Source organism: Dasypus novemcinctus, chromosome X (genome assembly GCF_030445035.2).
Source record: "Dasypus novemcinctus isolate mDasNov1 chromosome X, mDasNov1.1.hap2, whole genome shotgun sequence".
In the NCBI taxonomy this organism is placed as follows: Eukaryota; Metazoa; Chordata; class Mammalia; order Cingulata; family Dasypodidae; genus Dasypus; species Dasypus novemcinctus.
Window position 1 is genome coordinate 114,888,076 of NC_080704.1, and position 25,346 is coordinate 114,913,421.

Genomic DNA, 25,346 nt, shown 5'->3' on the forward strand with positions numbered 1-25,346 from the left:
ATCTTCAGATGCCTGTGTGGACTTGTGTATGGATGGTTCATGTCAGCCTTCAAAAATGATGGGAATTGAGGCATCCATGCAGATACTCATATTGCTCTCTCTCCTAAACCATATACCTGAATGCAGCCCAAGGGAAAATTCTGGTGTTGCTTCTTGTGCTAGATGAATACCCAGTGCATAATACACTACTCTCCTGTTTTCTCTTTCCTCTGTAGGAGTGCTAAGGAGTTCATCGTTCTTACAGTTCTGCATACTCATCAGGTGAGTGAGCCTCTGTGCCACCTGCCCTTCTTCCTGACTTAAAAGAGATTACCCCATATTGGAAAGAGTTAGTGATGGGAGCACAGAGGCAGAGACTAGGACCAACATTTTGTCAGCCAAGAATTTCGCAGTAAATTTCAAGAATGCATTCTGAGCAGAATTTCTACTGTCATCCGAGCCTTGAGGACTTTAAAGGGCTTCACCACGGCCAGTCCTTCCCTTTTCTTTATGTTTTATCCCACTTCACTCACCCACTGCCTCAGTTCCAGACTTACTTCCAACCTTTTATTCTGTGCCTCCATCAAAATTAACCTGCCCAGCGTCCAACTCCCATAAGTCCGTGGCAGATGGTGGGTGCTATTCTTATTCATTCATCCTTACAAGTATTTACTAAATGACCTACAATGTATAAGACACTATACTGCATGGTGGGGGGAGGATTTAATATCAACTTTCTGGGGGAGGTGAAATTGGACAAACAGGTAAATCTTTGTCCTGGCTCTGTCACTAATTGGCTGTGTGACCTTGGGTGAGTCAGTTATCTTTTCTGAGCCCCAGTTTCCTCATCTGTAAGTTGAGGGGTTTAGAACAGACTAGTGTTTCCCAGAGTTGCATGATTGTAACAGTCACTCAGACCTCTTATTAAAAATAAAATTCCCAGGCCTCTCACCTCAAGAGTCAGATTCAGAAGGTCCAGTGTCCATTACTACATTATATCTGTAGAGCAATCTTAACTCAAATTCACAAACCCAAGTGCAAAAATTCCATGTGTAAAACTGTGAGTCCTCCCTCCAGCTCCAGCTCATCTGTCCCTTCCCAGTGTCCCCAAGTCTCATTGTATCACAGCATGGATGACCCCCCCATCTCCCACATCCCATTGCCATAGGAGAGATCACCTCTGTTGGGGAAGGGGACATGAAATCAGGTGAGGCTTCAGGGAAGAGACTGCACCTGACCTGGGCCTTGAGGGGTGGGGCAGGATGTCCAGAAAAAGATAAGTTTTTTTTTGAGGTACCAGGGGCTGAGGACTGAACCTAGGACCTCATATATGGGAAGCAAGTGCTCAACCACTGAGCCACATCCACTTCTTTGAGTTGGTTTTTTATTGTTTGTTTTGCTTGTTGTTGTTATTTTTTTCAGGAGGTACTGAGAACCAAACCTGGGACCTCCCATGTGGAAGGCAGGAGCTCAACCACTCGAACTACATCTGCCCCCTAGACAATGTTTTGTGCAAAGCCAGGGATAGTGCAGAGGGGCAGTGCATGGGCTCATGAGTCAGGGGAACTGGGGTTCAAATTAAGCCCTGGCACTTTCTCTCCTGATGGCCCCATGCTATCTTATGCGTCAGTGTGAACTATGAGCACATGTGCATGCTCCCTGGCAGACCACTCTCAGCTGCAGTTTTGTAGATGCCAATTCTCCTCTACCTCTGGAAGGCAAGCCCCCGCAGTGGGTATTATCAATAGCCCTCCCAACCTTACTACACATATGCACTTGACTAGTTATGTGCCCTGCACCCCCTAGTCATGAAAATGGCCCCCAATTTAAAAAAAAAAATAAAACAATGCTTGCTGTGGGATCAGAATTCACTGCTCTGATCAGAGACCAGCTGTGGGTTACTTTGTTAATTGGGTCTCTACTCAAATGTCACCTTCTTGTAGAAACCTTCCCTGTGTACTCTTTCTAGGGTAGCATCTACCTGTCACTATCTTCTAATACTGCTTAATTTTTCTTCAGAGATAAGTATTATACATTTTTAACTTTTTATTTCGAAGTAATTGTAGATTCACAGGAAATTGCAAAGATAGTACAGAGCTGTCCCACGTACCCTTCATCAAGTTTCCCCCCAATCACTACATTTTACATAACTATGGTATAATAGCAAAACCATGAAATAGACATTAGTACAATGTGTGTGTTTAGTTCAGTGCCAGTGAATCATGTGTGTAGGTTCCTGTATCCACTACCACAGTGCACATACTGGACAGTTCTATCACAGAAAAGATCCCACATGTTGCCCTTTTATAACCACACCTACTTCTCTCCCAACCCTGTGCCTGTCCCTAGACCCTGGCAACCACTAATCTGTTCTCAGTTTCTGTAATTTTGTAATTTCAAGAATATTATATAAATATAATAGTACAATATGTAGCCTTTTGGGATTGGCTTTTTTTTACTCAGAGTAATGCCCTTGAGATTCATCCAAGTTATTGCATGTATCAATAGTTTGTTCCTTTTTATCACTGAGTAATATTCCATGGTATGAATGTACCACAGTTTGTTTAACCACTCACCTGTTGAAGGACAGCTGGGTTGTTTCCAGTTTTTGGCTACTATAAATAAAGCTGCTATGAACGTTTGTGTACAGGCTTTTGTTAACACAAATTTTCATTTCCCTGGGAGAAATGCCCAGGAGTATGATTGTTGGGGTCATATAGTAATTATATGTTCAGGTTTTTAAGAAACAGCCAAAGTATTTTCCAGAGTGACTATGCCATTTTACTTCCTATCAAATATTATATTTATATATGTTTATTGTCTATCACTCTTGGGGCCCACAAAGGGCATGTTCAGGTCCCAACCCCTGGTCCTGCGGATGTGAATGCATTTGTAAATAGGACCTTTGAAGATGTTATTAGTTAAGGTGTGCCCCCCAAAATGAAAATAGGCATTAATCTGATATGGCTGAAGTCCTTATACACAAAGGGACTTGGACACAGAGAGAGAAACCATGGGGAATAGCCAGAAGCAAGAAGTCACTGGAACCAGGAAGAGGGAAAAGATGACACCATGTGCACTGTGATGTGACAGAAAAGCCAGGGAACCCCAAAGTTTGCCAGCCAACCAGAAGATACTGACCCTGGAAGGAAGCTAGCCTTCTAACCTCTGAAACTGTGAGCCAGTAAATTCCTGTTAAGCCAGCCCATTGTATAGTATTTATTTTAGCAGCTAGGAAACTAAAACAGTCTCCCTTATTAGAATGTCAGTTCCAGGAAGGTAAGGACTGTTATTGTACTTGCTATATCCCCAGTGCCTGGACCTGGGACTAAGTTGGTATTCAATAAACATGTGTTGAAGGACTGAAGGAAACCCAGGTATCAGCCATTATAGCACCCATCTCTAAACTAAACTCAGATGTCTACACTTGGGTGCAAAATAAAGAGCCTAACCCTCCCCCATCTCCTTCCCAGCTCTCCCATCCCAGTGCCCCCAACACTCTCTCCTTGCCCCCATCCCCACCCCCATTCTGAAGCCTCCACATGTCCCATTCGGCCACCTCTTTGCTGACACCCAGACATCTCTTAGGTGTCTGCCCGTGAGACTTTTGGCTTTGTACTATTGCATATCTCTCCTAATGCATGTTCAAGTCCTGGCTGGAGACTCGTGTCTTCCACACTAACCTCAGTGAGAGTTTCCAATTAATTTATTCATCAAGCATTTATTCAATACCTACTATGTGCCAGGCATTATTCTTGGCTGGGTTTATAGCAGTGCATGGGATACACATAGTTCCTGCCCTCATAGAGCTTACATTCTTGTTCTTGGCCTTGTACTGTCTAAACTCTAGCAGCAAAGAAGTGGGTTAGCACATAATACACAGAGGTGCTAGTCAAGATTTTTAACAGCCTGTACAACCAATCGGAATGCAGGCCAGCCATAGCATTGGAACTGAGTATTGGAGGCCGTCTAACAGTACCAGGTGTTAACACTTTAGTTGATAGTTTGTAAAAAGGTGAGGGGTCCTGGGGGAGGTCAGGTGGCAGCCAGTGAGCTTTGGGAAGTGGCTGCTTACCGGTCAGTGTCAAAGAATCCCTCAATATTTTACAACAGGTTTGGCCATATCAGGGCATCCTGATTAAAAATCAGCTTTGCATACATGTACATCTTCTCTTCAAGCTATAGCAAAAGCTTCTTGAAGACCCCCAACATATGTTCAGTGTGATACTCCCTGCATCACAGGACATATTACTGTGTCCACAGCAGGCACTTGACATCTTACGGATGCATGAAGATTGCTGCCTCTTACCAAACACTTGTAATCTTGAAGTTTTATTGTCCCTTCCTCTAGAAGGCAATCTCCTGGAGATTCTGATTTGATAGGTCCAGAGTGGGTCCCAGGAATCTATATTTTTAATAAGATCCACAGGTGATTATTCTGATCAGTAAGATTTGGAAAACACTGAACCAGACGATCTCTAAGGCTCCTTCCAGCTCCTAGCTTCGGTGGCTGATAATGGTCTAATATAGTGGTTCATAACCCTGGATAGGCATTAGAATCACTTGAGAAGATTTTAAAACTATCAGTACTCAGGCTCTACCCCTGATCAGTTGAAAAGGAAACTTTAGGGATGGAGGCCAGGCATTGGTCTATTGAAAAGGCTTCCCCAAATGATTCTGATATGTAGTCAAGATTGAGAACCACCTTGGCTCTCTCAGACCATATTTTCCCTTTTTAACTGTGCCTCTCACCATAGTAGGCCATTGGGGGTATTTTGGAAAGATAAAGGGGTCCTTTCTTGGGACCCCTTAAACCATACAGCATAGGCAGCCATTTATTAAGCCTCCATGTATTTAAGAATATTCCTTAATCTTTGAGTGATCAACTGTTCCCCATGATTGATTGAATGTTTATTAATCTTGCTACCCTTAGCCCTTGGTAAATAGTAGGTCCTCGATAATTTTCATAAATAGCTAAAGTTCTGGATTATAACCTAGAATGGTTCTGGTCAAACAAGCACAAACTACAAAACCATAGTTTTCTAGTTCTGAAAACTTCAATTGTTCCCAAAGTACCTGAATTTCTTCTGCTTGATGTCACCTGCCCAGAAAAAGAAGTCAAAATAATGAGACCCACTACAGAAGAACTGGTTTTCCACAGAACTTCTTGAGGTGTAGTACTTGGCAAATGGTTGGACTCAAACCATATCAATGGAATTAATTAATTATTAATCATAATTAACTAGTATTTTACTCCGTACCTACTATGTGCTTGGTGCTAGGGAAAAAGACAGTAATATATCTTTTATTTTATATTTGAGTTGGGGAGATGAGATATAGTAGTGTGGATGAACAAACAGTACTTGCAGGAAATCAGAGTAGGAGAATGGAGGAGTTAGGGAAGGCTTCAGAACAAAGTTGGAATTTGAGCTGGGCTTTAAAGAAGAGATGGCATTTAGCTTGGCCAAAAGGAGCCTGAAGGCCCTAAAAGGTGGAGATGGGAAAGAAACAGCATGAAGTAGGCAGAGAACTGAGAACAAGCCCAATATGCCCAGAGTGCTGTGGGAAGAACCAACCAACTGCAACAGAAGGTGATATTGGAGATAGATCAGGAGTGAGGTTAGAGACAAGTGTGGCTTGTGGGAGGCCTTGGAAGCCAGGCAGAGAACATGTTTGTTTCTAGGCAGTCCTGACTGCAGGAAGGAAAGCCCCAGTACCAGTATTCTGGTGAAACCAAGACGGTCTTCCATTGTCCCCGGCTCCCACAATGCTTGCTATGGGGATTGATTATAAGTAGACTTAAGGATCAAAGACAATGAAATATAGGAAAGGCAAATCAAAAGGCAGTCAAAGTTTCAGGCACCTAGGCTGTAATCTCTTAAAATACTTTCATAGTTATCAAAGTTGGACCCTATCCTGCTCTAAAATAGTTGGCCATTCACTTGACTTTGGCCAAGATATGAGCGATCGCAGCCCTGAAATCTGTAATAAATAGATGCACCAAATTTTAAAAAGGTCAAAGAATCACCAGGTGCTGAATTCAGCCCAAAGGGAGATGTAGGCTTTTTCTTCTATTACTTATTGCACCTAGTTGCTGGCTTCATATTTCCTTCAAGGGGCTTGCATTGACCCCTGAGATACTCAGCAATTCAGGTCCTATGTTTCAAGCCAACATTCATTTTAGCCAGGAAGGGAGCCTGTTGCAAAATGAGACTTCCAGCTGCTTGGAGGAGAAATGGTCAATGAAGAGCACAGATCTTTCAGTTTAAGGTACTCAATTAGTCTATGCGTAATGGGTTAGAACATTTTAAGCAATCCAGATTTCTGGGTCCCACCACTCCAGATAGGCTAACTTTTAAGTCTGGTATGAGCCTAGAAGTCTGTAGTTTAACATGCACTCCCCAGTGATCCCTATCATCAGGCAAATTTTAGAAACAGTGGGTTAGTGCATGCTGATGAGTTAGTGTAGGAGTCGACAAACCTTTTCTGTAAAGGGCCAGAGAGTAAATATTTTAGGCTTCGCAGGCCATACAATCCCTGTCACAACTACTTAAATTTGCCATAGATAGCCATAGACAATATGACAATATACATCAATAAATGATCATGCTGTTTTCTAATAAAGCTTTATTTACCAAAACAGGTAGTGAGCAGGATTTGACCCATGCAGGCCTGTGATTTGGCAACCTTTGAAGTATGTTTGTTACCCCTCCCTGGTAGCACATTCGCATTTTGACCAGGGCCTCCCAATTCTCAATATCTTAATTCAAAGGAGTGACCTTGGTATTAAGAATTTCAGGCCCCACATTTGAGCTTTGAAGATGCTTTGGGACAGGAAGGCCTTTGAGAGCCTCTCATATCATACCATAAGGCAGGCCTCACCTGTGTCTAAGCATAAGGTTAGCCATGACTCCTGGCATCTCACAGAGACCAGCTGTCAATGAGTGAGTCACCATCAGCCATCGAGGCTGAAGACCAAGAATAGATGGAATCTTAGAGACCCATAAGACAAGGGTCAATGAGGAATGAGGCACAAACAGGCTGAAAATAGCTCTAAAACAGACACCTGGAAATGACTATAATCCCTGAAAACATTTGGCAATTCCACTTCCTTTCTTTGTGGTTTTGCTCCTATAAATATCTGAGTCTTTTGTTTGTAGGAGTATCTCTAGACAGGATCTAATCTTGGACTAGTGGAAGGGATAGCAGGGATGCTGTGTCACTTCCACTGTGGGTGAAAACATAAAAGGAGACCAGTTGGGGTTGTTCTCCATTTGTTTGAATCCATTAAATGGAAACAAGGTAGAACCAGTGGATGAAAGATTAGGAATGGACTCCCAGCTTCTTTCAGCCTGCTGCAGTGAAACAGTCAGTAATCAACAACTCAGGCTATTTCAGCTGTGCTTACCAAATTATTTTATTGTTTTTTTAAAAATCCTATCCTCTTTCCAGGCCTCAATTTCACCTGTGAAAATTAAGTGTAGACTACATGGCCCACTCAGGTCCTTAGAGATGCCTTGTCCCACAGTGTACCATGAGAGGTCTGATGGCAGTTGAACACAGAGAAAGGAAAGGATCACAGTCATTGGGTAGAAAGATTTCATCTGCATATCTTCATGGGACCTTGAGTGGAAATCTGGACTCCAGTGTGGCTGGAGTCTAGAAGAGCTACCTAAACATAGCTACATATCTTTTTATCTTCCCCCTTCACTTTGTTCCTGCTGCAGCCTGCAAACCCTGCCCCACCAGCCCCCACCCAGGATTTGAGCACCAGGCCGTGGTGTGTTTATTGACTGCCATGAACAATCAATTCTGTAATCACTTTCTGCAATGATCTCCATTCCTGGATTTCACTGTGCTATATCATCTGTTGCCAACAACTTGTCCCCATGGTTCAGGATGAGAGACTAAGGTTCCTTTAGCTCAGTGGTTCTCACCTTTGACTGCACACTGAAATAATCAGGAGCTTTAAAAAGTACTGATGCTTGAGCCCTACCTCCAGAAATTCTTATGTAATTAGTCTGGATTCTGGGCATCTGGATTTTTAAGAACACCTCCAGTATTTCTAAAGTGTAGCCAGTAGTGAGTCCCACTGCTTGAAAACCTACTAGATCAAGTAGAATAAGTAGCTTTTTGCAATCTGATCTATGTGGGGAATAAGATTGCTAGCTCTGAAAAGGACACAGCTGGGACCAGGGCCCAAGACATGATAACATTTCATTCTGGAGTATCTTTATCTTAAGGCCCTGCCCTCCTGTGGCTGATCTGGTGAATGAATCTCATCTGCAGGATTAATGGCAGATAATAGCTTAATATTTTTTTTTTTGCATTTTTTTGTCTTTATTTTTTTAATATTACATTAAAAAAATATGAGGTCCCTATATACCCCCCACCCCCCGCACCCCACTCCTCCCCCCATAACAACAATAGCTTAATATATTGTCTTCCCAGCAGGCAGGGACTTTCAGAGACTTAACCCAAAGAAATTTCTGGTTAGGACTCACAGATTCCATGGCAAGGTCGGTGGGAGGGTTGTGGTTTGAAGTAGCCCTGAATCTGTTTTTCCTCAGCTTCTTCTGATTGACCTTTTTTTGCTCTCCCCTCACATCCAATCAATCAAGATATCATCTTGGTTCTATCTTCAAAATATAGCCAGAATGCTTTTCACCATCTCCATCATTACAATGCTAGCCTAAGCCTCTCTCATATTTTGACTGTTTTATTACCATAGACTGCTAACTGGTCTCCCTAATTTTGCCCCTCTACAGTCAGTTTTCCACACAGCAGCTAAAGGCAATCTTTTAAAATGCAAATCAGATCATGTCTGTTCACAACCCTCCAGTGGAGCAAATTCCAATTTCCCACCCTAGTTTATGAGGCCCTACGTGATCCAGCCCCAGCTATCCCTCTGGTCATATCTCCTACTTCCCCTGTCAATCACTCCATTCCAGCCACATTGGTATACCTTGCTGTTCCTCACACACCCGAATCCTGCTCCCATCTCAGGAACTTTACTATTCTGTCCAGAAGGCTCTGTCCCCTGATATCCTCTTAACCATCTCTCCCTCACTTCCTTAAGCTCTCTGCTTAAATGTCACCTCCTTGGAAAGGTCTTCCCTAACCATCCTAACACCCCCTTTACTCCCATGTTCCCTCACTCATTCCCTTGCCCTGCTTTATTTTTCTTCATAGTCCTATTTGTTTTTTTTTTATTTTTTAACTTTATTTTATACCTTTAATAATTGAAAATATAAACAGTAATTTAAAAATAAAAAGAAAATACAGTTGAATAAAAACATACATTTCTCAATTAATTGTACTGGGTACATATAAAATTTTTTTGAATCATACAGTATGTTTCACACTATATTTGGTTCATAGTAACACAGTCATACAGTATTTGTCCTTTTGGGTCTGGTTCGCTTCGCTCAACATAATGTCCTCTAAGTTCATCCATGTTGTCATATGCTTTACAACTTCATTTCTTCTTACAACTGCATAATATTCCATCCTGTGAATACACCACAGTTTCCTTATCCATTCGTTGGTTGATGGACACCCGGGTTGTTTCCAACTTGTGGCAAATGTGAGTAATGCTGCTATGAAGATAGGTGTGCAGATGTCTGTTCATGTCACTGTTCTAAGTTCTTCTGGGTATATATCCAGTAGTGGTATTGCAGGGTCACGTGGCAAGTCTATATTCAATTTCTTTAGGAACTGAGCTATCTGCACTGCCTGTTAGTGTCTGGATATCTCCAGAGCAGAGCCCTCAGGAGCCCTGCTATTTGAGGCAATGTTTACTTTGGTAATCAATGAGTTCCTGCTGCAATGTGCATAAATGTAAACTCTGGAGTGTCCTCCCAAGTAACTTTGAAGTCTGTTAGCCAACAAACTCATTTGTCTTTACCCTTTCCTCCTTTTGGTCAAGGTCTTTTCCCAGTTGCATTGCTAGTTGGTACTTGATAGTAATCCCTTGGTGCCAGGAAGGCTCAGCACTAGGAGTCACATCATCTCTTTAAATGTGATTGGTTTGTTAACTTCTTGTACTTCTTTTAGTGTCAGTGTAAGTTGTTTGTGCATTTCTAGGAATTTGTCCATTTCATCCAGATTGTTCTAGTTTGTTGGCAAAAAGATTCTCATAATATCCTCTTATGATTCTTTTTATTTCTGTGGGGTCAGTTGTAACTTTCCCCTTTCATTTGTAATTGTGTTTATTTGCATCTTCTCTCTTTTATTCTTTGTTAGTCTAGCTAGGGGTTTGTCAATTTTATTGATCTTCTCAAAGAAACAGCTTTTGGTTTTGTTGATTTTCTCTGTTTTTGTTGTTGTTGTTCTCAATGTCATTTATTTCTGCTGTAATCTTTATTTTTTTAGATTTATTTTTATTTATTTCTCTCCCCTTCCCCCACCCCCTGCCATGCCCCAGTTGTCTGCTCTCTGTGTCCGTTTGCTGCTTGTTGTTCTTTTTGTCCACTTCTGTTGTTGTCAGCGGCACCGGAAATCTGTTTCTTTTTGTTGCGTCATCTTGCTGCGCCAACTCTCCCTGTGTATGGCATCATTCTTGGGCAGGCTGCACTTTCTTTTGCGCTGGGTGGCTCTCCCGCACTCCTTGTGCACGTGGGGCTCCCCTATGCAGGGGACACCCCTGCGTGGCATGGCACTCCTTGCTCACATCACCACTGTGCATGGGCCAGCTCCACACGGATCAAGGAGGCCTGGGGTTTGAACCACAGACCTCCCATGTGGTAGACGGACACCCTATCCACCTGGCCAAGTCCACTTCCCCAGTAATCTTTCTTATCTCTTTCCTTCTGCTTGCTTTGGGATTAGTTTGCTGTTCTTTTTTTTTTTAAAGATTTATTTTATTTATTTCTCTCCCCTTCCCCCCCCCCCCCCCGTTGTCTGCTCCCTGTGTCCATTCACTGTGTGTTCTTCTGCATCTGCTTGCATTCTTGTCATGTGGCACCAGGAAACTGTGTCGCATTTTTTTGTTGTTGTGTCACCTTGCTGTACCAGCTCACCATGTGTGCAGTGCCACTCCTGGGCAGACTGTGCTTTTTTCATGAGGGGCAGCTCTCCTTTGTGGGGCGCACTCCTTGTGCATGGGGCACCTCTATGAGGGAGACACTCCTGCTTGGCACGGCACTCCTTGTGCACAGCAGCACTGTATATGGACCAGCTCACCACACAGGTCAGGAAGCCCTGGGTATCGATCCCTGGACCCTCCATATGGTAGGCGGATGCTCTATCAGTTGAACCCCAACCACTTCCCTGCTATTCTTTTTCTAGTTTCTACAGTTGTTCAGCTAAATCTTTGAGTTTAGCACTTTCTTATTTTTCGATATAGGCATTTAGGGCTATAAATTTCCCTCTCGAGACTGCCTTCGCTGCATCCCATAAGTATTGATAAGTTGTGTTCTCATTTTCCTTTGTCTCAATATATTTACTGATTTCACTTGCAATTTCTTCTTGACCCACTGAGAATTTAGGAGTGTGTTGTTTAGCCTCCACATATTTGCAAATTTAGTTTTTTCCTATTATTGATTTCCTGTTTCATTCCATTATGATCTGAGAAGGTGCTTTGTATAATTTCAATCTTTTTATATTTATTGAGAGCTGAATTCTGCCCTAACATGTGGTCTATCCTGGAGAAAGATCCATGGACACCTGAGAAGAATGTATAACTCACTGAGTTTGGATACAGTGTTCTCTATATGTCTGTCTAACTCATTTATCATAGGGTTTGTCCTAACTCATTTATCATCTCTCTTTCCTTGTTGATCTTCTGTCTAGTTCTATCTAATGATGTGAGTGGGGTGTTGAAGTTTCCAACTCTCATTGTAGAGAAGTCTATTTCTCCCTTCAGTTTTGCCAGAGTTTGTCTCATGTATTTTGGGGCAATGTACTTAGGTACGTAGATATTTGACTGTTATATCTTCCTAGTGGATTGTCCCTTTTATTATATGTAATGTCCTTCTGTATTGCTTATAACTTTTTTTTTCATTTAAAGTCTGTTTTGTCCAATATTAGTATAGGTATCCCTCTCTTTTTTGATTACTATTTGCAACCTTTCACTTTCAGCTGGGTCTAAAGTGAGTCTCTCATAAGCAGCATATGGATGGTTCATGTGATTTTTTTTAATCCATTCTGTCAGTCTAAATCTTTTGATCGGTAAGTTTAATCTATTCAAATTCAATGATATTACTGTAAATGCATTATTTACTTCCACCAGTTTCTTCTTTGGTTTTCATAAGTCATGTCATGTTTCTATCTGTCTTTTTACTCTTTTGGTTATCCTTTCTGCTATTCTTTCTTCTCTACCCTCCTCCAGGCCTCTCTCTCCTGTCTTTTTCTTTCAGATTCTAAGGCCTCCTTTAATATTTCCTGCAAAGGTAGATTCTTTTTCACAAACTCTCTTAGTTTCTGTTTGTTTGTAAGTGCTTTAGACTTCCCTTCATATTTGAAGAAGAGTTTTGCTGTATAAAGAATTCTCAGCTGGCAGTTCTTCTCTTTCATACCACTGTCTTCTCACCTCCATAATTTCTGCTGAGAAATCAGTGCAACTCTTACTGGGCATCCCTTGTATGTGATGGTTTGCTTCTCCCTTTTGCTTAGAATTTTCTCTTTATCTTTGACATTTGACTTTCTGAGTAGTATGTGTCTTGGAGTAGGTCTATTCAGAAATATTCTGATTGGAGTACAGTGCACATCTTGGACATGTAAGTTCATTTCTTTCTTGAGAGTTGGAAAATTTTCAGCTATTATTTCCTGAAATACTCTTTCTGTCTCTCTTTCCCTCTCTTCTCCTTCTGGAACTCCTATGACATGTGTGTTGTTGCATTTCATGTTGTCATTCAATTCTCTGAGCCCCTGCTCAATTTTTCTATTCTTTTCTATCTCTGTTCTTTTCTATCTTCAAGTTTAGCTGTTCTGTCTTTGGTGTCACTTTTCTTTCTTCTGTCATTTTGAGTCTGCTATTGTATGCCTCTAATGTGTTTTTTATCTCACCTACTGTGACTTTCATTCCCATGAGCTCTGTTATTTTAATATTTAGTATTTCAAATTCTTCTTTGCACTCACTCAATGTCACTTTTTTAAGATTTTTAAAAATTTCTCTCCCCTTCCCCTGCCCCCAGTTTTCTGCTCTCTGTGTCCATTCACTGTGTGTTCTTCTGCATCAGCTTGCATTATCCAGTGGCACTGGGAAACTGCATCTCTTTTCTGTTGCATCATCTTGCTCTATCAGCTCTCTGTGTGCAGTGCCACTCCTGGGCGGGCTGCACTTTTTTTCACATGGGGCTGCTCTCCTTGCAGGGCACAATCCTTGCATATGGGGCTCCCCTACAGGGGAACACCTCTGTATGGCATGGTACTCCTTGCACACTGCAGCACTGTGCATTGGCCAGCTTACTACACGGGTCAGGAGGCCCTGGTGATTGAACCCTGGACCTTCCATATGGTAGATAGGTGCTCTATTAGTTGAGCCACGTCTACTTCCCTCAATGTCTTCTTAATGTCATTTTTCTCTTCAGCCATATTGTCTTTCAATTCATTAATTTGATTTTGGAAATTTGTGTGCATCTCAATAATTAGTTTTCTCAAATCCTGCATCTCTTCTGGGGCTTTGATATATTTCTTTTCTTGGGCCATGTCTTCCATTTTCTTAGTATGGCTCATAATTTTTGCTCATATCTAAGCATCTGATTAGGTTGTAGCTTACTCAGATGCTAAATTTCTTTCTCTTTGTAGGGATTTAGTGGTGGGAGGCTGTGTGTTAGCCTTGCTCTTTGATTCTTGGCTCAACCTGGATCGTGAAGATTGTCCCTGCTAGTTGCTCAAAATTGGGCTCTGGGCCCCATAATTGGTTGCAGATCTGTTTCCTAGGGCCTCGGGGAGGGAGGCTATATAGGCCAGAAAAAGCCCCTCTTACTTATTTTTAATTTTCTCAAGTGTACTTCTGCGGTCTGCCAGCAGATGGCAGTCTTTGGCAGACCTCTCAGTTCAATGCCTGATGCTAGTGTGTGTGTTGCAACACAAACAGGATCAATGTGATAGAGCTTCCAGCCTGAAGGCTAAGAGCCTTGTAATTCAAACTTTCTCAGAAGCAGTTCTCCCACCTTCTCTTTTTCAGGGTAGGAAATATTTCCACTCCCCTCTGTGTCTTCAACAATCAGTGCCAGTAAGTAGAGAAGGAGATTGGGAGGGTCACAAATCTTTAACCCCTTGCGGGCTCCCATGGTAAACAATGGCATGGTCCCACCTGTCCTGAAAGGGCTAGAGGGACACAGCAGATCAAACTTGTGGGTCAAATTTGTGGGGCAAAACCTGAGTCGACCTTGGGCTGTGTCCCTCTCTCTCCACTTTCCTGTGGAGGTGCGTCCTCAACAATCAGTCCCGGCTAGAAGAAAGGGAGATTGAAAGGGTCAGATGCCTCCAGTCCTTTGCCAGTTCCCAGGGCAAACCATGGTGTGGTCCCACTCAGCCTGGAAGGGCTCTTGGGTCACAGCTGACCAAATTTGAGGGTCAGAAGCTGAGTCAGCCTTAGGCTGTGTCCTTCTCTCTCCCCTTTCCTGGGGTGGTAGATCCCTGGAAACCCCTTTGTAGCCTCAGGCCCAGAGGCCTGAGAATTTTGAAGTGTCTTTGATGTGGTGGCAGGTGCCAGAAGCAGCAGCCGCTGGTTTCAACTCACAGTTCTGTCATCGTGATTATCCACCCTTTGTCACTCTCTCCTTTGGGTGGTGTTCAGCCTTCGCCTGATGTCCTAATCCCTAGAAGATCTTTTATAGGCTGTCCTCTAGCTACTTTTTTTTTTTGGAGGAGAAAAGAGTCCTTTATCTTTCTAGTCCATCATTGTCCCAGAAGTCCCTATTTGTTATTCTTTCATCTTCCTAGGGCTGCCATAACAAATTACTATAAACTGGGTGGCTTAAAACAACATACATTTATTCTGTCACAGTTATGAAGTCCAGAAGTCTGGAATCAAGGTATCGGTATGGTTGGTTCCTTCTGGAGACTCTGAGAAAGAATCTAGCCCTGCCTCTTCCAACTTCTAGAAACATCCCTCGTGGCTGCATTGCCCCGATCTCTGCTCCATCTTCACACGGCCTTCTCCCCTGTTGACTTCTCCCCTTCCCTTATAAGGACTCTTGTCCTTGGATTCAGAGCCCACTCTAATCCAGGAGGATCTCATCTCGAGATCTGCAAAGACCCTTTCTCCAAATAAGGTCACATTTGTAGGATCCGAGTAGACATATCTGTAGAGGAACCACCATTCAACCTATTACAGCTCCTGTGAGCATATGTTTATTTGTTTATTGTCTGCCTCTCCCTTCTAGGATGTATACTACATGAGGGTAGGGAATTTTGTCCTATTCACTACTGTACCTTTCATTGCCTAGAACTGTGTCTGGCACAGAGTAGGCCCTCCATAAAATTACTGAAAATGAATAAATGTTCCCATGGACATGGATATGGCCTTCACCAGGACTGCTGTATTTCCTGGATGAAACTCAATAAGGGACAGGAATCCCAGAGAGCACTCAGGAAAGGCTTAGTATCCAGTATTTGCTAACCATATTTCCTACTGAATTTGTTGGAGAGTTTTCAAGCAATAGGGAGCCTAGCTGAGTCTGTGTATTTCGTACAGAATTGGATAAGCAAAGTAGTGTAAAGCCCAGAACTAGAAAGCCAGGAGACCTGAGTTAAATCCCTAACATCTCTGTTTCCAAATAGGGTTGAAATTGTGGAGAAATCATTTTGGTGTCCTAGGCCTTCATATCTATAATAATATTTGCTATGAGCCTCCTTCCTAAGAATGAGGCATATCTGTAAGATGACTAAGATTATTCCTGTAAATCCTTTTGGATGTGTGTATTCAGATGTAATAAAAACCACCATTTAGGTATATATCGTATCAAGAAAACCAGATATATATAATTTTTAAATAAGTATTTGTTATTACTAAAGAATTTCTGCAAACTCTCATAAGGCCTAGAATATTAATAATGGGATTCAATTTACCCAAATTCAATACATGCCATGCTTTTTCAAAACATACCAATTATATAAGGACGCATTTAGAACATTGCTTTGTACGTAGTAAGTAATCAGTACTTTTTTGTTGATTTATTGATCAGTGAGGCAAAGTATACCTGTACCAAGACAACTTAACTCTGACGTGACAAAGGTCAAGGTTTCCCCATAGATGGAGAATTAACTAGCCCTCTGTTCTTTTTCCAGTCCCCCAAATCTGCCTTCATCAGTGCTGCGAAGAAGGCCAGGCTGAGGTCCAATCCTGTGAAGGTCCGCTTTTCAGAGCAGGTGGCAGTTGGAGAGACAGATGCAGTAAGTGCAGTTTCAGCTCCTTTTCTCAGTCCTTTGCCAGAATTAGCATGGATGTCAGATTCTTTCAGTGGGGCAGTTGTTTGTCCTGTGCTCCTCAAAGTGGACAAGCTTGGGAAGGGGACCCTGGTGCTAGGGGCAGTTAGCTGGGGAGGAGTGTGTGGTGTCCAGAGGGGCCCCAGGCGTTGTGGGGAAAAGGAATACATATCAGTTCACTCAGGATTCTTATGTTCCTTAGAGAAATTCTGTCTCCAGCACAGAAGCTTACACTTAGAACAAGTACTCCCATAAATATCTTTTGTCTGCTTGATAGAAGCAGGAAGGAAGTAGTGGTTTTCTGAAGATCCAAGGGAGGAGTAGCTGGCAAAATTGAGCTCTCTTCACATTTCAGTGTTCCTGCAACTCCACATCTTGCCCAGAGAAGACTGTGCAGTGGTGGCTAAAGCTGCCAGGGAAAATGATACAGATTCTCATTAAGTCACAGAGCCTTTATTAGGCACCTGCTGGGTTCCTCGCACCACATAGGATGCAAAGTAAATACCTGTTTCCTGCCACTGAATAGATCTCAGTGATGCTGGGAGATAAGTGGTTCAGATTAAGACAACATAGAAGCCACTTCTAGGTAGTATCATTTCAAGGAGCACTGTAATATTCATCAGCCCATGCCATGCAACTGCCAATTCGGGGTGTCATGGCCAGCCAACAGACTTTCTCATTGCTTTGTGGGATTGGAATGACATGAATTGTCAGCTCCAGATGTGCAAATGAGAAGAGGTGGGTGGAAAGCAGAAAGACATGTGTTAAGGAGTGGTTTGGGGCCCAGAGTCCCCATGGAATTGGTGGAAGTTGCTGATATCCCCGTGGGGATGGTGTGGGGGTAGCTAGAGCTAATAGGCACCTGGGTGCTTTTTCAGGCTCTTGTTGGCTGGGCTCTCAGGAGGCCCTTGGCGTTTATGTACTAAGGCACAGCTGCAGTTGTTGAGAGGCTATAGCTAGCCCTGACTGAGCTGACAAATCAGTGGGGCACCAAGCACTTATAAAATTCTTAGAGGCAGAGCCACTCAGAGGAAGAGATAGAAGACATAGGTGTCTTTCCATCCCCATTTCCTTGACTCTTATCTCCAAACTCAGTCCATGCCCTCTTCCATCCCTGCTCAGGGAAGGCAGGGAAGCCCAGGGGACTAAGAATCCCATTAGGCAAGCTGTCTGAAGAAGTGGTGGTTGGGCTCCTTGTTAATCCCAGCATAAATGGTTGAAGAGAAGTGGTGGGGGAACGATGATTTGAGAGGAAAGGGAGCACAAGTTGGAGTCCCTGCAGATCAGGGTGAAGCAGACACTGAGACCCAAGTCACTAAGGGGACATTTGTGCCCTGAGCCCTTGAAAACCCAGAAAAAAAATGCAACTTGATTCTGGAATGTACAGGCAGGTGCATCCTATGTCAACTAAGTGTTAGAGAATAATCAACCAAGACCAAGATACCCAATGAAAACTCCCTCACCTCCTCTCACTGCCCCTCCCCTACTCTCCTTGCCCCTCCTCCCTTCTTTAAACTCACTTCTCCTCTGCTACCCTCCACTCTCCCTTCCCCACCCTCTCCTTTCTCCTCCATGGCTCCCCTCTCCAATACTCACAGCTGGACTACAGAAAGAATCAAGCCCCCACTCCAGACCAAATACCCCAGAATAGCTAGGACCCACCCAGAGTTACTTTTCTTTTTTTTTCCTTCTTTATATTTTTTTAAATGTTACATTCAAAAAATATGAAGTTCCCATATACCCCCCACCCCCCCTCACCCCACTCCTCCCACATCAACAACCTCTTTCATCATTATGGCACATTCATTGCATTTGGTGGCAGATGGCTCTGGAGTTCAGGGCCATGTCAGTGGGCCCTACTTTGGAGTTTGTGTTCCTGAGTGTGATGGAGTTGGACTCAGAGCTGCTTTTCATTCTCAAACCAGGCATGGTTTGAGGCTTTGGCAGGGAGACAGACAGATATCCATCTTTCAACTCTAGCTGTGCTCAGGAAATTCTCTGATGCCACAACGGCCGCCCCCCCCCCCATCCCCAGGCAGTGACCGCCAGTGTGGATGATCGCCTCACCATTGCTTGGGACCTGGAGGAACCCAGACTCAGGTGACTCTGGCCTGGCCTGTCATCCCTTCCCTTTCATGTTTCAAAGCTGTATTAAGCAGCCAGAGCAAAAATAAACCCCGTGGGCGTTCCTTGCCAACTCTATTTTTAAGCAAAATCAATTAAGTAATTATCTGAGTCCAACCCAGTGTGCTAAATAAAACCTGCCATGACTGAGCACCGTCAGCCTGGGGATCCGGGACCGCTGGGCTTGGCAGGAGGGAAGCATCTCAGGATCAGGGAGAAAGCCAGGGAGTTATATTTTTCTAACTTTGTAGACCACCATTCCCCACCTAGGCTTGACTTACACCCCACTCCAGGAAGACATGCTTGTTCCTCTTGTCCTGCTTTGTCCCTGATAGTTCCTAGATCTAGACTGTTATATTGTAACCTCTCTAATAATCCATAGCCATCATCTCCTTCAAAATCAAAATCCAATTGACCGGTGTGGAGAATGTGGCCATGGTGGCTGCTGGGGGTAGGGAGTGGGAGGAAGAGATGTGATGTGGGGGAGTTTTCAGGACTTGAAGTTGTCCTGGGTGGTGCTGCAGGGATAGTTACCGGACATTGTATGTCCTCCCATGGCCCACTGGGTGGACTGTGGGAGAGTGTGGGCTATGGTGCGGGCCATTGACCATGAGGTGCAGCGGTGCTCAGAGATGTATTCACCAAATGCAATGAATGTCTCATGATGATGGAGGAGGTTGTTGTTATGGGGGGAGAAGTGGGGTGAAGGGGGTGGGAGGTATATGGGGACCTCATAGTTTTTTAATGTAACATTAAAAAAATAAAGACAAAAAAATCCAATTGCCCTTATTTAGGAAACCTTAACTTCTACCTTAGTTTGGTTTGGTTTTATAATTTTTCTCTAGTGGATTCATATGTATATGCCAGGTCACTATAATACAATAGTCAGGCTGGGCCCAGGGCCTCTATTTTTTTTTTAAGGTTTTATTTTTTATTTATTTCTCTCCCCTTCCCCACCCACCCCCTCCCATTGTCTGCTCTCTGTGTCCATTCGCTGTATTCTTCTTTGTCTGCTTGCATTCTTGTCAGCAGCCCCGGGAATCTGTGTCTCTTTTTGTTGCATCATCATGCTGCGTCAGCTCTCCGTGTGTGTGGTACCACTCCTGAGCAGGCTGCACTTTCTTCACGTGAGGCAGCTCTCCTTGAGGGGCACACTCCTTGAGCATGGGGTTCCCCTATGCGGAGGACACCCCTGCGTGGCACGGCACACCTTGTGCGCATCAGCGCTGTGTGTGGGCCAGCTCACCTCATGGGTCAGGAGGCCCTGGGTTTAAACCCTGGACCTCCCATTTGGTAGGTGGACGCTCTATCAGTTGAACCAAATCTGCTTCCCCAGGGTCTCTATTTTTAACATAACCCTCATGGAGCTTAATGCTGGTCACATAGCAAAGGCTCAATGAATGTTCATTGAATTAAGGAATCTGGCCTCCTTATGCAACTTTATCGGTTTCTATAGAACTGATAATACTCACTCAGGGAAATGGCTGGATTTTTTGGCTGAGTCTAATCATTTAGGTAAACACATATTAAGCACCTACTGCTCATTCACTCAACAGTCATTTTTTAAGCACCAATTGTACATGGGAACTCTGTTCATTGATGGGACTACAACAATGAATAGGACACAGTCATTGTGCTTTGAGTGTGTCATTTGATGGGAAAAACAAATAATTTTCAAAGTGGCCACTGGAGGTTCTGAGGGGAGGGAGAAGGAAAAGCAGGGGTAATGTGGGGACATTTTGGGGACTTGGGAATTGTCCTGAATGACTTTGTAATGCAGGTACAGGTCATACCTTACAAAATTGTGCAGGAGAGAATGTAAACTACAGTGTAAACTATAATCCACACTTAGTGGCAGTGTTCCAAAATGTGTTTATCAATTGTAACAAATGTACCACACTAATGAAGGATGTAGTTAATGTGGGAAAGTGTGGGAGGGGTAGGGAGCTGGGCATATGGGAATCCCCTGTTTTTTATGTAACATTCATGTAATCTAAGATCTCTTTAAAAAATTTAAAAGTGTGTATATATATATATATATATATATACACACTCTCAGTGGATCTATACAATTAAAAATATATATACTTTTTAATTGTATAGATCCACTGAGAGTGGAACTATAGCAATGCTTGGTAAGAGCAGGTCAAAGTACCTGAGGATATTGGACAAGGCTTTATAGAATACATCCTGGTGCTAATTTTTTGTTTGTTTGTTTTTTACTATGGAATGCTCTATGAATTTTCATCCTTGCACAGGGGACATGCTACTCTTCTGTTTCATTCCAACACTAGTATATGTGCTGCCAAAGCGAGTACTGCTGCTGGGTTTTAAAGGATGGGTAGGAGTTTACCAAGGAGAAAAAGAGGAAGGGTATTCTGGGCAGAGGGAGCATGGTTTATTTAATAAATATTTATTGAGACCTTACCATGTACCACCTACTATTCAGAGATATGGAGGCATGAAAGAGCAGTGTGTATACCGGGAATGGCAAGATATGACACTGGAGAAGTAGGCAGGGGCCAGGTCAGAAAGAAACTCGGATGCTTTGAAGGAGGGGGAATGGCAGAAAAAAGCTATGGGCACAGAAATTATATGAATGTATGAAGGGCATGGTGGAAAAAGGTGGTGTGTGTGTAGGAATGTATCAGGAGATAAGATCATATGAGTGAGAAGGGCTCAGAAAAAGGCTTTCCATCAGCCCTTCAGAGTGTGACAGTCTCTATGGACCCAAGCACTGTTCTAAGCTTTGGAGATTTGAATCACAGTGTACTATGGATGTACTGTGACATCAAAGGGGGAACTTTTGACATGATCCAATATCTTCTTGGGGAGTTTGGTTCTGATAGCCATGTAACATTACTATTGATCTGCTTTTTTCTCTGTCTCTTTGTCCTCCCACACCTTTGGCTCCCTGTTGCCATCACTTTCTCCTTTCTTTTCCCTTCCATATCTCTCCTCTGGCTTCTCTCCTGCTAAATGAGTCCCTATCCTCATCCTTTCCCTGCCTATTCACAGAAAATGATGAAGAAAGAAGCTCTTCTCCTTATCCCCAATGTCCTAAAGGTTTTCTTAGAAAATGGGCAGATCAAGTCATTCACATTTGATGGCCGGACCACTGTTAAGGTAAATAGAGTCTCCTCTTTTGGGTCAGCATCACCTCTCTTGGGTCAGCGTTGCCCTCTCCAGATTTACACAGCTCCTGGTTTCCCTGTTCCTCTGAGTCTGCACAAAAGCCAGAGCAAGGTGGCCTTTCAGCAGCTGCTATTTGTGAGCACAAGGCTACAAAAACAAATAGTCCTCAGATGGCAGTGTGATGGAGATTTGCATGCCTAACTATGTTCTTGTGAAGGGTGGGGGGGCGCTCTATGCACACAATGTGTGTACATCTACTTGTGAACTGCTTTGTGTTCATGTTACAGTAGGTCCTTCAGGACTCTTAGGAGCCAAGGAGTGTGCAGATCTTTAAACCTTTATAAAGCAAAAGTGATTTCTATTGATGCAATAACACCTACACAAGTTTACAAGCAGAAATCAACAAACGCAATCTTTCAGGAGATTAATTAGCTTAACCATGGCTTGCTTTTTAAATAGCAACCAGATTGTAAACACTGAACCAAGATTTCAGAAGTCCAGCAACAGCCCCTTTGGCTATTCCTTAACAGTACAGCCAGGCATCTAAAAGTTGTAGTGATTTTCTTGGCCCTAAGGAGTAGAGGTGATGATGCAACAGAAATATCCACTCCTGCTTTCTCTGAACTCTCTTTAGAATGAGAATGCCATCCACACAATGAATGTTTTAATGCAACCAATGCTGCTCAAACTTCTAGACAGCTACAGCACCTACCCAGAAAAACCCCACCTTGGTCCACAGATGTCCTGAGGTGCCCACACTGGGGCCAAGACAACCCCATAAATAAAGAAACCCTTGGGCTAGGAGAATTTTTGCTAAGAGGGGTTAGCAGGTGCCCAGAAATGGTCTTGCCAGTGGTTCTTAACTAGGGATGGTACTGACAATTCCCAGAGGACTTTTGGATGTGTTTGAGGGTGTGGGGGGTTATCACAAAGATTTGGTGCACTACTGGCACTTAATGTCTTAGGGTGGGAGATGCTAAGTGTCCTTCAAGGAGTAGAATAGTCCCTGAATGATGAAGAAATTTCCTGTTCAAAGTACCAGTAGCACCCCACTTGAGAAGTACTTTGTCTAAACCATGTTGATTGAAGTAAGAGTTTCTTTGGAAGGCTTAAGCCTGGATGGTCTATTAGGCCAGGAACTCACTTAGGACCAAAATGTATTCCTTATGGTGCCATGGAATGGTCTCTTGGCTATATTGAAGGTCTCAGGCTACAGGAGGGGGCACTGAAATGGAACTAGGCCACCCAGGAGTTGACCAAATGTTCCTCCTCCAGATATGGACTTCTCTTTGGGTCAGAATCCTGCTTGGTGTTTATTCATGGCTTGGTAGGTCTATTGAAGTTTCTCCACACTGGAGTATTTACTCCCCTCCCTCTCTTCTTGGGGCATCTCCAAGCATTCTCTCACTTCCATTGTTGCTTTCAGGTAGCCCCAGCCTTCCAGGACCGCAGTGTTCCCTTTCCTCGTGATCTTGCTCTGCCTTCACGGAGGGTGCACTGGCTATTCATCGAAACTTTGACAGGCTGCCAGGCCACTTGTACCAGAGAGTTACCTGCATGAATTGACAACCTGGCACGGGGGCCGTTACACTTGTAACACAAGTTGGCAATCCGTGACTTGGCTGTCCATAATCCCAGGGCAGCCTAACTGCAAAGAAAACCTCATCTGTTCCTGCCAGAGCTCCAGCAACACTGGTGCCTCTGTGACTACTTGGATAATACAAAGAGATAGTCTCAAGTACACACCAATTTCCAACCTAACACTTGAAAGGCTAAACATCTTGTTCACTGAGGGACTTATTTGGCATCTCTGGCTATAAGGGAGTGTCTCATTCCCAAGCTTCCCTTTTTCAAGCTTTTGGGAACTCAGTGATGCTGACTTCATAAACACACACAATGGAGCCAAGTGTATGTTCAAGTCACAGCAAGTAGATGGCAGAAGTCTCAAAACTGACATTTGGGCAGCCCCCACAGATATGTTTCCAGATACCCTAATATTAAAAGTAGGGCAGAAGAGCAGACGTAGCACATAAGCAGTCAGATTTATGACTGTATGCAAGACACATGACATAGGTCCTCTGCATGTACACATTTTTCAAGGTGCAAATTTGATCATCTATAAAAGCCAGCTGCAACACAAAATTAACGTTTCACCAGTAATTCAAATTATCTGATTTAGATTATGCATCCAGAAGTAATATACTTTTTTTTTAAAGCACAAGGGCCAAATGTCCCATGTTTATTTACATCTGAAATGTGTTTAATACGGTTAGGAGGGGGTGTAGTGCATAACACCTGACAGCAGCTAAGACCTTCTGAGGAACGGAACACTGACTACAGTATATCATGCAAATATCTGTGTATACACAAAATTGTTTCTTAATTAATGAAAAAGTATAAAAACATATTTAGGGATAAATACAAGATACACGTTGAAAAAGAAAACACACACACACACAAACAGAAAAAGTATAACTCTCCCAGAGAACTATTAACAGAAGGGACAGAAGAGTACCTTTGCTGCACTTCAAAAAAGCAGAACTACCAATAGTATAGTTGTTGAAATGACTGGAATAAACCCAAGTGCCTCAGTGCTTAATCTAATGACCAACTGCAATCTGCAGGCTGTGGCACTGGTATGTGGGCGGTTGAGGTTGAGCATCCCAACACCAAGTACCAGGACATTTGGCAAAGAACAACAAAGAGTATCAAATATTTCTCTGGCTTTTGAAGAAAAAAATCAGTTGGCTTAACCCTTTGCTGTCTAAAGAGTTGGCGTTTCCAGTTTGGGTGCTACTTTTTAATCATAAAAATGTGGCTTTTGCTTCTGTTAATCCCTGAGTAAATCACTAAAGGATAAACCAGAGTTAACATTCTGACTTAGCAGAGAAGGTGAGGGAAGAACCAACACAGTGCCTAGCTCTTAGTAAACACTCAAAAAGTAATTTGCTGAAGGTGAGGAACGAGGGAAAGAAAAAGGAAGGAAGGAGAAGCATGAACTTTTGCCATTTACCTGGCTAGGTGAAATTCAGAAACCTCTCCCTTTACTCCCCTCAACTTTGGTGTTCCCCAGGGCCCAGGCCTCTGAGCAACAGTAATGGGTCACATTACTTATCCTGGAGCACAGTGCATGGACCACCATAGAGGCTGGACATCTTCTCTTGAACCCCTGTGTCTTCACCTGACCCCCTTTTCCAGCCTCAGTCTTCTCCCCAGGACTATCTTTCATGGTGTTCCATCCCCCTCCCCCATGCATGGTGCTTAGAGTAGCTTAGAGTTGGGACAGATATGCCTCTCAAGGCTCTTTTCTCTTCCACAGGATGTGATGGTGACATTACAGGACCGTCTTTCTCTGAGGTACATTGAACACTTTGCTCTCGTCCTTGAATATGCTGGGGCAGAACAGAATCACAAGTTCCTGCTTCTCCAGGACAAGCAGCCCCTGGCCTATGTAAGCAACTCCTTTGTCCTTGCTGGATAGCTTTGCCTATGGCCTCTCCTAGAGAAGAGGACCCAAGGCACTTCCTGTCTGGAAAAGTAATAATGTTATGTTCAGACAGCTCCCAGTAGTCACAGTTCTCACCTAAGGTTGCTACTACCCACTTCCAGAGGTCTCGTGGAAATGTCCCTTGTAACCTAAGAAGGGCATAAAGATGTTGGTCTTTAGTGGGAAATGTGTGGGGTGGTGATTCACTGCACAGCACTGGAATGCTGAGTTGAAGAGCAAGTCG

At 43.3% G+C, this 25,346-nt stretch overlaps 1 protein-coding gene and 1 pseudogene across 1 annotated transcript in view; one reads left to right on the forward strand and one right to left on the reverse strand.

Moving 5' to 3' along the window:
• The first annotated feature begins 219 nt into the window (after window positions 1-219).
• Window positions 220-25,346, forward strand: part of FRMPD3 (FERM and PDZ domain containing 3) — a 59,977-nt gene continuing 34,850 nt past the window's right edge. The window contains exons 1-4 of the mRNA XM_071213155.1: window positions 220-261; window positions 16,219-16,323; window positions 21,499-21,606; window positions 24,935-25,066. Coding sequence (XP_071069256.1) covers window positions 21,502-21,606; window positions 24,935-25,066 — 237 coding nt within the window. The 5' untranslated portion in view covers window positions 220-261; window positions 16,219-16,323; window positions 21,499-21,501. The remainder of the gene's footprint in view (window positions 262-16,218; window positions 16,324-21,498; window positions 21,607-24,934; window positions 25,067-25,346) is intronic.
• LOC111766032 (U6 spliceosomal RNA) lies at window positions 20,698-20,798 on the reverse strand (annotated as a pseudogene).